General features: G+C 48.4%; 4 protein-coding genes across 4 annotated transcripts; all 4 read left to right on the top strand.

Moving 5' to 3' along the window:
* Positions 1-2,222: 2,222 nt before the first annotated feature.
* N7509_001783 (putative translation elongation factor eEF-3) lies at positions 2,223-5,483 on the top strand (the record flags this gene model as incomplete). Its single annotated transcript, XM_056626420.1, has 3 exons — positions 2,223-3,475; positions 3,504-5,338; positions 5,398-5,483. The coding sequence occupies 3 exons, from the start codon at positions 2,223-2,225 to the stop codon at positions 5,481-5,483; spliced, it is 3,174 nt and encodes a 1,057-aa protein (XP_056492215.1).
* Positions 5,484-6,445: 962 nt separating this feature from the next.
* N7509_001782 (uncharacterized protein) lies at positions 6,446-7,276 on the top strand (the record flags this gene model as incomplete). Its single annotated transcript, XM_056626419.1, has 1 exon — positions 6,446-7,276. The coding sequence occupies one exon, from the start codon at positions 6,446-6,448 to the stop codon at positions 7,274-7,276; it is 831 nt and encodes a 276-aa protein (XP_056492214.1).
* Positions 7,277-8,819: 1,543 nt separating this feature from the next.
* Positions 8,820-9,047, top strand: N7509_001781 (uncharacterized protein; the record flags this gene model as incomplete). Its single annotated transcript, XM_056626418.1, has 1 exon — positions 8,820-9,047. The coding sequence occupies one exon, from the start codon at positions 8,820-8,822 to the stop codon at positions 9,045-9,047; it is 228 nt and encodes a 75-aa protein (XP_056492213.1).
* A 2,206-nt stretch (positions 9,048-11,253) lies between these two features.
* On the top strand, positions 11,254-13,024 carry N7509_001780 (uncharacterized protein; the record flags this gene model as incomplete). Its single annotated transcript, XM_056626417.1, has 6 exons — positions 11,254-11,318; positions 11,546-11,659; positions 11,712-12,299; positions 12,359-12,454; positions 12,521-12,805; positions 12,859-13,024. 6 exons carry the CDS (start codon positions 11,254-11,256, stop codon positions 13,022-13,024), a joined length of 1,314 nt encoding a protein of 437 aa, XP_056492212.1.
* Positions 13,025-13,181: the final 157 nt, after the last annotated feature.

Here is a 13,181-nt window from a genome sequence, read left to right as displayed (position 1 = left end):
ATAAGGTACTCTGTACTCCGTACTCTGTACACATTTGAACGAGATATGTATACTCGCATGTACGGAGTATTTGTATTCATTTTCTACGTGGATCCATCTACCCCGGATTCCACGCATGAAAGGGGGGAGGACTCCGATCTGGGTGGGCCCGGACTCTCGACTAGTCACGCAAGGGAGAGATTTTTTCCCAAGGGGAAACCTACCATGCCAGATTTAGAAGGGCAGAAGAAAGAAAGGGGGGCGCGATAAGGCCGCCCCATTGAAGAAACTACTGGGGCGATTTCTGGGGCGCATTTGATGCGAGCGTGGATCCACTTGACCCCGGACTTCAAGTTTATATCTATCAGTCACATAACATGGCAGTATACTGTGACGGAGTATGGATGGAGACCTGAGTAAGGAGCGACACAGATCTGCCAGTATCTGGAAATGACTACGAGACGACGTAACATGAACTCTACGAATCGAATCAAAACGAGGGTGATTAAAGGAGGGGGCAAACGGGCAAACGGCAACGCCACAATGTACTTTGGACGTGGAAGGACAAACAACTGGACAAATCAGATTCCGATGTAAGCGCAAAGAAAATTTCTTTTTTTTTCCTTGCGAGAAAGAAAGGGAAAATTTTTCTCCCTATCTGACCCGGATCCGGCTTTGGCCGCCTTTCCAGAAAAGAAACTAAAAAAAACCTGAAGCAGCACAGCCCATGTGAACCAAAGCGGTTCCAAATGACGGGGAAATGCCGGGACGCCAGTTGAAAAATCGAGAGGTCAGAGTCAAAGTTTGTTGCAAGGGTTGTTTTGGGTTGGCACAAGGGATTGTCGACCCACCCGCGCCAGCCGGAGTGCCGATAATGCAAATTTAATATTTTGCCACTTGTGGATGGGATGGGTATACTAGGCACTTTTGGGAGGATGAAAAGGGGAAAGGAGGAGACCTCCAACGCTAGAAGGACTAGATTTTCAGAATTGCTGGCTGTGTCAAAGAGAACTTGGAGTTTTAGGGTGATCAGATGTAAGAGACAAAATAATTAATTAAATATAGTCTATTAAAAAAAAAAAAAGAAAAAAAACCTTGTAGAATGCTGACCGATAACGATAAGGAGATCAAGCGGTGAGCAAAAAGCGGTGGAACATATGGAACACATGGGATGAACAGTACATTTAGTTAGTACTTTGTACTTTGTAGATACAGTGTAGACTGAGACTAAACTGAGATTGTAGTGTGAGACGGGTACAAACGGGAAGATTGTATCAGGATGACCTTAGGGTACATGTGAATATGATTCAGTGCAGGCAGTATCTACATGCTGGAAGTATACCCTAGCCCTAGAGGGGTATATCCTACTACTAGTGGGACTATTATTATAGAACATGGCAAGTGAAAATAGATGACCATTTGCTATATAATCAATATACTAGTCTACTGATCTCTTTGTTCAATACTGCTGGACATATTTACAGTAGGCTGAGGCTGGACTAAAAATATTCGTATTCGCGGCGCCACCGGATCATGAGTGGCGAGTCTGCAGGCAGGGCAGTACATAGTACATAGTACATACTCTGGAGAAGTATACTTCTAATAGCACTAGTACTAATTGAGCATACACACATGGTATGGGGAGTACACAATGTATACATCTATACTCCTAGTATACCTAGATAGTTCTAGTTCTAGTATATGTGTATACTAGTACTAGTCTACTCCTAGATAAGATATACACCTCAGGCACTGAGGCACCAAGGCACAAACGTGGCACTGAGATTACCAACAACCTCACATTCACCAATGAAATCAGTGGGATTCGGGAGACTCCCATCTTCAACCAATCACAATTCATCCAAAACCTACTAAACCCATTGCGGACTCTCCCCCGCCGCCGAAAAAAAAAAATTTCAGTAGCAGCCCTGGTTGGGCGGCGAGGGGCCACCAGCACCACACAAGGCGATAAATATCTTCCCCCCCCTTCCTATCCTAATCGCCCCTCTCCTCCTCCCCTATCCTCCCTCTTTCATCTTTCATCGAGGTCCTACCCCTCTCCTTTTTTCTGTTTTTTCTTTTCTGCATAGACAGATTAGACTCGTTCTGCAAAAAGAGCGATTGCTGCGTCTTTGAACAGCCGACGCAGCCCCGGGCCACACAGCTCAACAGTGATACCCATAGAAAAAACTCTTTCTTTACTCTAATTCACCCCCCTCAAAACCGCCAAAATTTCCTCCAAAATGCCTGCCGCCGTCGCCTCCTCTCCTGCTACTACTAGCAAGGAGACCGCTCAGTCGGTTGCTGTCCTCGAGGACCTCTTCAAGACCCTCAACGTCTCCACCACCCCCGATGAGGCCAACGCCGCCGCTGGCAACCTCGCCACTCTCTTCAGCGGTCCCATCCCCGAGCAGGTCCTCCCTGTCAAGGCCGTCGAGAACTTCAAGAAGGGTCTCGGCAACAAGAAGGATGCTCTCGCTCGTGAGCGTGCCCTCCAGGGTATCCGTGCCATCGCTTCCCACCAGTCTATTGCTCCTGGTGTTGAGCCCCACCTTGCTGCTCTGATCGGCCCCGTTCTGGCTGCCGTTGGTGACAAGCAGATCCCCGTCAAGGAGATGGCTGAGTCCACCGCCGCTGCCCTGGTTCAGGCTATCAACCCCAACGCCGTCAAGGCCATCGTCAAGCCCATCCTCGAGTCTCTGCAGAACGCCCAGAAGTGGCCCGAAAAGATGGCTGCCCTGAAGTGCATTGAGATCCTCATCGAGACTGCCCCTGCTCAGCTCTCCTTCCAGGTTCCCGCCATCATCCCCGTTATCTCTGAGGCCATGTGGGACACCAAGGCCGACATCAAGAAGGCCGCCTACTCCACCATGGAGAAGGTTTGCGGTCTGATTGCCAACAAGGATATCGAGCGTTTCATTCCCGAGCTCATCAAGTGTATTGCCAAGCCCGAGAACGTCGCTGAGACCGTTCACTTGCTCGGTGCCACCACTTTCGTTTCCGACGTCACTGGCCCTACCCTCGCCATCATGGTTCCCCTGCTGGACCGTGGTCTCGTTGAGCGTGAGACCGCTATCAAGCGTAAGGCCGCTGTCATTGTCGACAACATGTGTAAGCTGGTCGAGGACCCCCAGATTGTCGCTCCTTTCTTGCCCAAGATGTTGCCCGCCCTGAACAAGAACCACGAGACCCTTGCCGACCCCGAGGCCCGTGAGAAGACCAAGCAGGCCCTTGATACCCTCTCCCGTGTTGGTAACATCGTCGATGGCAAGATCCCCGAGGTCTCCACCGCCGGTGACATCTCCACCGTCTCCGCCATCCTCAAGGAGATCCTCGAGGAGAAGCACAAGAACACCATCAAGTCCCACGAGGCTGTCATCGACTACGTTGCTGCCATCGCTGGTCAGCTCGTTGACGAGAAGGACTCTGACGCCACCACCTGGACCCAGAACGCTACCTCCTACATCATCGCCATCGTCGGTGAGGCTGATGCCAAGTCCATTGCTGAGACCCTCCGCAAGAAGGCCTCCCCCCGAGGCTGCCGCTGCCGATGAGATGCCCTCTGACGAGGAGGACGGAGTCGACCTGTGCAACTGCACTTTCTCCCTGGCTTACGGTGCCAAGATTCTGCTTAACCAGACTCACCTGCGTCTGAAGCGTGGCCAGCGTTACGGTCTGCTCGGTCCCAACGGTTCCGGCAAGACCACCCTCATGCGCGCTATCAACAACGAGCAGCTTGAGGGTTTCCCCAAGAAGGATGAGGTCAAGACCGTCTACGTCGAGCACGACCTGGACGCTGCCGATACCGAGCTGACTGTCATTGGCTGGACCAGCAAGAAGCTGATTGAGGTCGGTCTCACTCTCTCCGAGGAGGAGATCCGCAACGCCCTGGTCAACGAGTTCGGCTTCCAGGCCTCTCAGCTCGATGGTCTCATCACCTCCCTCTCCGGTGGTTGGAAGATGAAGCTCGCCCTGTGCCGTGCCGTCTTCGAGAAGCCCGATATTCTGCTTCTGGACGAGCCCACCAACCACTTGGACGTCAAGAACGTTGCCTGGTTGGAGGAGTACCTCAAGAACTCTCCCTGCACCTCCATCATGGTGTCTCACGACTCCCGCTTCCTGGACCACGTCATCCAGCACGTTGTCCACTACGAGCGCTTCAAGCTTAAGCGTTACCGTGGTACCCTGTCCGACTTCGTCAAGCGTGTCCCCTCTGCTCGCTCCTACTACGAGCTCGGTGCCTCCGACATGGAGTTTAAGTTCCCCGAGCCCGGTTTCCTTGAGGGTGTCAAGACCAAGTCCAAGGCCATCATCCGTGTCAACCAGATGTCCTTCCAGTACGAGGGTACCCCCAAGCCCCAGATTCGCGACATTACCTTCCAGGTCTCTCTGGGTTCCCGTATTGCCGTCATTGGTGCCAACGGTGCCGGAAAGTCCACCCTGGTCAACGTCCTGACCGGTGAGCTGATCCCCACTGCCGGTGATGTCTACCAGCACGAGAACATCCGTATCGCCTACATTAAGCAGCACGCTTTCGCTCACATCGATCACCACCTGAGCTCCACCCCCTCCGAGTACATCCAGTGGCGTTTCCAGACCGGTGAGGACCGTGAGACCATGGACCGTGCCAACAAGATCGTCACCGAGGATGATGAGAAGGCTATGGACAAGATCTACAAGGTCGATGGTACCCTGCGTCGTGTCGTCGGTATCCACTCTCGTCGCAAGTTCAAGAACACCTACGAGTACGAGATCTCTTGGGCTCTTGGTGACAACGTCGGCATGAAGTCCGAGAAGTGGACTCCCATGATGTCCAACGAGAACACCTGGTTGCCCCGTTCCGAGATTATCGTCTCCCACTCCAAGCAGGTCGCTGAGGTTGATCAGAAGGAGGCCCTCGCCTCCGGTCAGTTCCGCCCTCTGGTCCGTAAGGAGATCGAGCAGCACTGCGCCAACTTCGGCCTCGACGCCGAGCTGGTTTCTCACTCCCGCATGCGCGGTCTGTCCGGTGGTCAGCGTGTCAAGGTCGTCCTTGCCGCTTGCTCTTGGCAGCGTCCCCACGTCATCGTCCTGGATGAGCCTACCAACTACCTGGACCGTGACTCCCTGGGTGCTCTGTCCAAGGCTATCAAGTCTTTCGAGGGTGGTGTTATCATCATTACTCACTCCCGTGAGTTCACTGAGAACCTGACTGAGGAAGTCTGGGCTGTCAACGACGGTCTCATGACCCCCTCCGGCCACAACTGGGTTCAGGGTCAGGGTTCCGGTCCCCGTCTGGACGCCAAGGGTGACGACGAGGAGGACAAGTTCGATGCCATGGGTAACAAGATTGTCACCGAGAAGAAGAAGAAGCTTACTGGTATGTTCATACACATTTCAATGACCTTGATCTTGATTGATGCTAACTTTCTTTCCCAGGCTCTGAACTCCGCAAGAAGAAGAAGGAGCGTGCCGCCCGCCGCAAGCGTGGTGAGGAGGTCTTCTCCGATGAGGACGATATCTAAATTATCTGATAGAAGAGAAGAAAATTGGGTTCATGGTGTTTATGACATGTTGATGAATTTCTTAGTCGTTGCTGAGATAAAAATACATTTCTGGCTGTTCATATAATTGTTGTGTCCTTCGTAGTTGCCTCACCTCAAGTAGATTTAGACCTAAACCATTGTTATCATTACCTACTACTAGTACTTGATATCTATTCCAACCTGAAGGTTCAACCTAAGTGCTCAGTGAGCTTTTCGGGAAAAGTGAGGCCCATCACGGTGCCCACCTGGGCAGGTGGTGACTGGTGCTGCACTTCAGCCCTGTATACCGAAACATGTTACACCAACTCGCTCTGTCTCATGATTTATTGCGACTGATGCACCACTGGATATCCGGCACCCTTCTTTGCGTGAAGTGTCGACTTATCTCGTTGCTCGTTGCCTACCACCTTGGCTCGGCATACTAGTAGTATGCTATCGTTGGAAAAGGTTCCCATAGTGGCTCCAGGGAGTAAAAAAGGCTATTGGACACACTTCACCATAAGACGGAATCATCCATAAAGTCAACAAAAGGTGAAAAGGCCTACAATACCGACTATGATGGATCAGAACAAAGCGTGCTGGCGCTGGCCGCAAGACTACTACTAGAACCGCCAGTGGGTGGTTTGTTTCCCTCTTGCCTCATTTGCACCTCTTCACTTCACTTCACTTCACACTTCTTTCCACCACAGATACTTCGTCTCTCACCCATTATCCCCCGCTTTTACTGACTTTTCCCAAGAAGCCATGGATTCATTTGTGAGTTACAACTCGAATTATCTCCGTCTCCGACCACGTACTAAAACACCCAGAACACCGGACCCAACGAGCCGCAGAAAGACCAAGCCCAGACAAGCCAACTCGAGCCAGATCAATTGGAGCCTGAAACGCCGAGCTTGAACTTGCTGGTAAGCATATACTCGCGCCTATCTTATCCCCGTGCAATGACTGACAGCCAACCCACGTATCAGGACTGTCCCAACCTGTGGGATCCATGTCTAGAACTCAACCTAGACACACTCTGGGGTGTCGATCTGACAGGAGTCGATCTAGGCCCTGCCCCAGTATTAAGTCAAGTTCAACAGCAAGACACAATCATGACAGGGACTACCGATCCTAACCAACAATCTGTCTCGCGAATAAACGCCCAAATCCAACCGCAAGCTCAAGCCCAACCCCAAGCCCAACCCCAGACGACAGCCCAAAACGAAGCAGACAGGGAATGGAAAACATTCATCGGGGAAATGATGCCGGACCGAGTGCAATTGGTAGCGCAATACAGCCGTGACGCCCAGTATCATCAGTCACTTTACGCCCAGCAACATCAGCAAGGCTTCTCCTCCCAAGCAGCAGCAGCTTCCTCTACTTCCACGCCAACAGTATCAACCACAACCCCAACACCAATGAACCAATTCGACAAATTGCTGCAAAACCAGCATCCCCAAACACCGCAATCAAAACAACCCGCAACCCGACAAGACCTGGAAAAAGAAGTGAACGCCCTAACCCGCCGCCTCGCCTTGGAAAAGGACTATCTCTGCGAGCGCAATAATAGACTCAACTTCTTCAGCCAGTGCCTCGCAAGTTTGCGGGAGATTCTTCAGCATGAGCGGTTACAGGGAAATGACAAGGTTGGACTCGAGGAGTGGATTGCAGATATGGCGGTTTTGGTTCATGATTTACGGGTTGCTATTGATGGGGACGAGGAGTCGATTAGAGAGGTTGAGGGAAGATTGAGGGCGGTTTTTAGCGAGTTGGGTGCGGTACCTGCATAGGAGAGAAAGAGCTCTGCCTTCGGGAGGGTTTGGTTTGGTTTGGTTGGGTTGTATTGTGTTCTGTTTCGAGGTTCGTTCTGGGTTTGTGTTGAGCGAGGAGAAATTTGTGCTTTGTTATTTTTGTCTTCTCTCTGGTTTGAGCCTCTCGGGTGCTCGCCATTTGTTGTCTTTGCATTGTTATGGGGGTATGGGTGTCAAGTGTTGAGATAGGATGTACTGTACTAGAGTTATTTTTTTTATTGAGGGACAGAGTCCTGCAATTTGGGAATGTCCTAATAAAAGTGTTCGTTTTCAAATTACTTTCTCTGGATTTGTTTGATGCTCTAGGGGCTATTGAATGATCTAACTCCAGGGCTTCTCTATTTTTTTCAGCGGGCTGGCTTAACATTCGAGTATTTTCCTAAGCTTGATATTCCAAGGTTTCTGGTGTCTAGGAAATTCATTCAGTGCTATTTTATTCTAAGATTCCTCAAGAGTCGACCGCACTTCTAAACTTTCCACCGAATTCATTGTTCAACAAGCAAAACATTATCCAGAAGCTATCGGTTAGTCAATCAGAAATCACTTCGCACTTTCTTTTTGTGATCATCTCTTCCCTAACTCTTCGTCCTTGATTCCTTGATAAATCTACGTCCGCGGCTAACAACCTTTGCTTTGCTCTCAGATATTCAGAATTTGAATATCAAAGGTCAGCCCATTCGGATTTTACCATCTACTAGCATCACTTCTACCTCTCCCAGCAGCCTATACTATCTGAGACTATACCTATATCTACTTCACTTCTACACCTCCTTTCCATCTACATCTCCTTTCCACCTGCATACATCTTCATATCTACCTCCTACCTATCCACTTCAACTTGCACATCCTTCAAATCTTCACACCTGGGTATTTTCTCCGTCTACAACTACTTCACAACTACTTCACACACGATATCTCTCACACTATCATTCAGACTTTATCCAAAAGCTTCCTTTCTTCCAGCATCCCTCGATTCGACTATCATCTACCACTGCTCTTTACAAATCTTGACTCCCAACTACCGATTCATCCCGACTGCCCGCCGCGATTCCAAGAAAATCTTCGGTGTTATTCTTCATCTCACTTCAAAACATTACATCCAGAGACTCGTAAGAATACGCTACTTCAATGGTACCCCGCGTCCTTGACTAATATGCACAGTGAGCTTCATAGAAAGCACCTGAAAACTTATAAAGGGGATCTCCTACGACTTCTACCTCAAGAACCTTCCAGCAAGAAGGCCAAGACATCCCAGGATGGTACGGACGATTCAACGGAACTTGGAAGCGATAAAAATCATCTCGCCAAAAGTCAAGAGGCGTTCGCAAATTACTCGAAAAATTTCGTCGAGATATGGAGGGGAAAACCCAGCCAAAATGTGCTTGGAATTTTGCACGAGATTTCCGAGCTCGTCAGGATGAGCAGAGATAACATGACCATTAGTCCCATGGTTAAGGCGTCTGTGGTTAGGCTTGCAGGTATGAAACTTGACTCTTAATGGTTCGGCGAAACCTTAGAGTACATGGATGAGCATCACCAACTAGAAGATTGTCTCGGTGTTCCATGCGAGAAGTGGTCTAGTGTATTCCGCGCGGCTACCGTTGTTCGAGATCTTGCAGATATTGCCGAGCAAATTGAAGCACGAAAAGTCAGTGAGAAGGAGATAACATGCGAAAATCTGCGATGTCTTCTTCTTAGCGTTGCGACTATCTTCTATGGGGTTGAGGAGTATGATTTTGAGCCTAACTGATATCAGATGCTGGATGTTCCGCCTGATATGACTTCGTTTTGCTCTTTTCTTAAGTCCGCAACAGCAAAGCTTTATGGCTTCATTTTGAGTGGTATTATTGCGATTCTTCGGACCAGACTGAAGCATGGATCTTAATTATTTATGGGGATTCGGCATGCGAGCAATGGTTTTTAGTAATCGGTTTACTCATTTTCTTTTTTTCGGTTTTCTCTATTTTCAGCTCCTTTTGTTTCAATTCTTTTCTTGCCTATTCTGAAATTAAAAAGAACATGAAAAAAAGAAATTTATTCGTTGAAGTAGGTAGCCAAAAAATTGATTTACCTATACATACGTCACCGATAATGCATAAATTTCTGGCAAATTCGAAGTAAACTGGTCTCAAATGCCGATAATTTCTATCGAGGAATTGAGCAATCTCAACCCCTTCTCCTAACACTACGCCAATGCTCCATGTCGCTCCCAAAAACAAGTCTCGAAAATTTCTAGCTCATGAACCTCATATCAGACATTAACGCCCCAGCGGTGATCAAACTGTGCCAATGAAAATTCCAGCTGTGCTTTAGTTTGTTCCCATGTTTCGCTTTTTATCTCTGCATCTTCAATATGTCGAAGCGCCGCTCGCATCACATAAGCCCGACTTGGAGGTAATGACTCAACCACAGATATAGAGTGCCCATTCTGTGTAGCTGCAATATCCTCCACTATGTTTACAAGGGTATCCAATGCCGACGATGATATCTTGTGCCATTCTTCAGGAGACTTATGTCGACAATGGGTCATTTGTTGGACTTGCGTGAGAATTTCCCAGTGTAGGGTGAAAAGTGCCCTGGTAGATTCTTAGTCAAAATTATGACCTTAGATTCACAAAAACCGACCTGATAAGTATCGCGTTCGCGGTACAGAACTTGCCCCATTTCCCTTGGGATTGTTCCATAACGATAGTCAGAAATGTACGGAGTGTATGATCGAGTCCGTCAAGTTGGATTAATTTGGCATCAATATCCGTGAGCTCGATTGTTTTGAATACTTGATCCAATAGCCAAGCTGCTTGTGCTATACAGGCGTATCCTCCACTCCTAATGGCGTCTTCGGCGGTGTCTGTAGGCTGGATGGGCCTGAATTGATTATTGTCTTTTGGTGAGTATGTTTCCCTTGGTAGTTGGGTGTGGATATCTGGAAACCTTGCCGCGAAAGGCTGATCAAAATCGTCAAGCTCGCAGAAGAATGTTCTAAAACATAGGTCAGATTTTCCAATAATTTTAGTATATTTTCTGAGTTCATACCTTTCGCAAATTGCAATTCCCCACCATGTATTTGCTTCCTCTTCAGCTTGAAGAAAATTATTGCCTTCCAGCTTTGGGTTCGGATTTGACAGGTGAATACGACACGCATAGCCCATCCTTGCACATAGACTTATAGACGCTAATGCATTCTCCACTTTTCCATTTGAATATTCATACGTGGCAAGAATGATTCCAGTTTGAATAAGATGCAGTGATGGTGGTGATGATGAATGCACTTGCATAAATATTGTCTTTGCCGCTAGATAAAGTGAAGATTGATTGACCGAACTTTTATTGTGCGTTGGTTCCTCGGGGAAGTATGTAGTCAAGGACATAGCCAGAAGTAGTGTAGAAAAACCAGCAGATGGTGGTGCCCCAAAATTAAGCAAGTTGTCGTGAAATCGTGAGCGCGATATGACAGGAATAAACGGGTGAGTGCCTTGAAAGTATCGAGCACTGATATCATCAACAAATTGGCCCGTTTCTCGTATTATTCTGAGAGTCTGTAGGTAGATGGTGGAATCTAAATTTGTCGGGTCCGATGACAGAACATCCGCTAAGGTGCTTGAAACCAGAAGAGAGGAGCGGATTATCGGATTGTCGGTAATCAAAGCCGATTTTGATCGGACTTGAAGGTGAATTTTATCCTCTGCCGCCGCATATTGGCAATCTAGGTTTTTTCTGATAAAAGTGTTAATCTAAGATCGACCTCGCATTGGAAAGACTCACGACTTGCAATAGCCACAGCAAGGCTTGACTTTATCGCATTTCTTCTTGCGTAATTTACAATTCACACAGACCAAGACTTTCATTTTTTCGTCGCGATCAGGCTCAAGCACGTTGGATTAAATAACTTAGAGATCAAATATTCAGTCAGAATGAAGGGGATCCGACGTTGAAACCCACTAAAATATTACAAATCGATGCAGAGGGGACGAAACTGGTATAGCGGCGCCGACAAGTGGGTCAAACTTGTTGTCGGCCGCCGGTGGGCCTGCTCACTCTGAATGAAAACACATCAAGGCTGTCGGACTAGAGCGCTGTCGGAGGACGAGCGGCCGCTATATGACTGGGTCTGAAAGATCTGATGGGGCTAGAATAGTCTCAAAAAAGAAGAATATAAAGATGCGATGATGTCCTTGACAGATGTATTCAGCAACTTCCTTCCCAATTTCATTTTCAAGTCTTTGCTATAACCGGATGTCGATCGAAAAGGCACAAGCTTCTGTTACCGAGGAGAATATTCCTCCAGAGGGAGGTCTCCGAGGATGGATGTGTGTTTTGGAGAGCAACACTAGCCCTTTTCTCTACACTCGGCTTCTTGAACGCGTGAGTAATTTTGTACTGGCAGATGTTAGAGTAACACTCACCTTCAAACCAGTATCGGCGTGTTTCAAACAATCTACCAAGAAACGAGTCTGAAGGAATACTCTTCATCAGAAATCTCATGGATATTTGCCGTCCAATTATGCCTCATGTGGGCCCTTGGTCCACTCTACGGGCGTGTCATCGACACTTACGGCGCAGCCCCGGTACTAATTCCATGCAGTACACTCTGCGTCTTCGCTCTTTGTATGACCAGTCTTGCAGACAAGTACTACCAAATATTCCTTTCACAAGGCCTTGCTTTCGGCATCGGGGCTGGGGGTGTATTCTGCGCCTCGTTCGTCTGCGTCGGGCAATGGTTTGTCAAAAGGCGTGGGCTAGCGATCGGCATTGCAAGCTGTGGCTCCAGTATAGGTGGAGTTTTATTCCCCATCTTTCTGGATAGAATGGTAAAGAATGTCGGATTTTATGGAGCTGTTCGATATACGGCTTTGTTTGTTGGGATCATCCTGGCTGCGTCTTGCTTCCTGGTTCGCGCACGATTGCCTCGAAAGACCTGGAATCGCGAGACGCCGTGGCTCGATGTGACTCTGTTCAAGCAAAAGCAATTTGCAGTGTACACTTTGGGGTCATTTTTTGTCATGTCAGTCATTCATACTGCTCCTCTGCAAAAAGAATAGTGTCATCTCTAACACTTTACAGGTGGGGACTTTGGGGTCCGTTTGATTTCATTTCGATTATGGCCCAAGCGCGGGGCTTCTCTCCCACGCTATCTCTTTACCTGATCTCTATTATCAAGTATGACGAGCCGGCCCTTCCGAGCGTTTTTTTTTCTGTTTCATTTATCTAACCTACCAAATACAGTGCCACCTCTATACCCGGCCGAGTGCTCCCGCCGTATCTCGCCGACAAAATCGGCCATTTCAACGTGTTGTCCATTTGTGCTATGCTGACAGGAGGCTCGATGCTTGTTCTCTGGCTGCCATTCAATTACTACCCGTCACATGTCGGCATTATTATCTTTGGGCTCGTCTATGGATTCGTCAGTGGGGCGGTAGTGAGTTTGCTAATGCCGTGTGTCGCCAAGTCTGGCAGCATCGATACATTGGGCCAGCGATTCGGAACATATCAAATGGTGATTTCTATCAGGTAAGCTGAGCCTCTTTTTTGTGGCGCGAATTCTTGACTCACTTTTCTTCCAGCTGTCTCACAGGCCTGCCGATCATGGGTAGTATTCTGTCCCGACAAGGCAATGACAACTTTGCTGGTCTGCAAACTTTTGCTTCCGCGGCAGCATTGCTGGGGGGTTGTCTCATTGCATTGTCGACATATTTATTGGGCTCGAGTCGTGGGACCCGAAGAGTCTGAGCTCTTGAATAGCTATTCAACTGACCGGGCAGATAAGCGAGCTCGAAGGTGCCGAGTATGATACTTGCCCGGAGCTGGTAAGAAGACAGACTCTTCATGGATTCCAAAATTTAGAAATGTCCCAACAATGTACCACTTGGAGGCATTTTAACCTCAT

This window comes from Penicillium cosmopolitanum (genome assembly GCF_028827165.1).
Source record: "Penicillium cosmopolitanum strain IBT 29677 chromosome Unknown utg000004l:1.0-4361866.0:1.0-4365735.0, whole genome shotgun sequence".
NCBI lineage: Eukaryota > Fungi > Ascomycota > Eurotiomycetes > Eurotiales > Aspergillaceae > Penicillium > Penicillium cosmopolitanum.
This window is presented reverse-complemented; position numbering and strand designations above follow the sequence as displayed.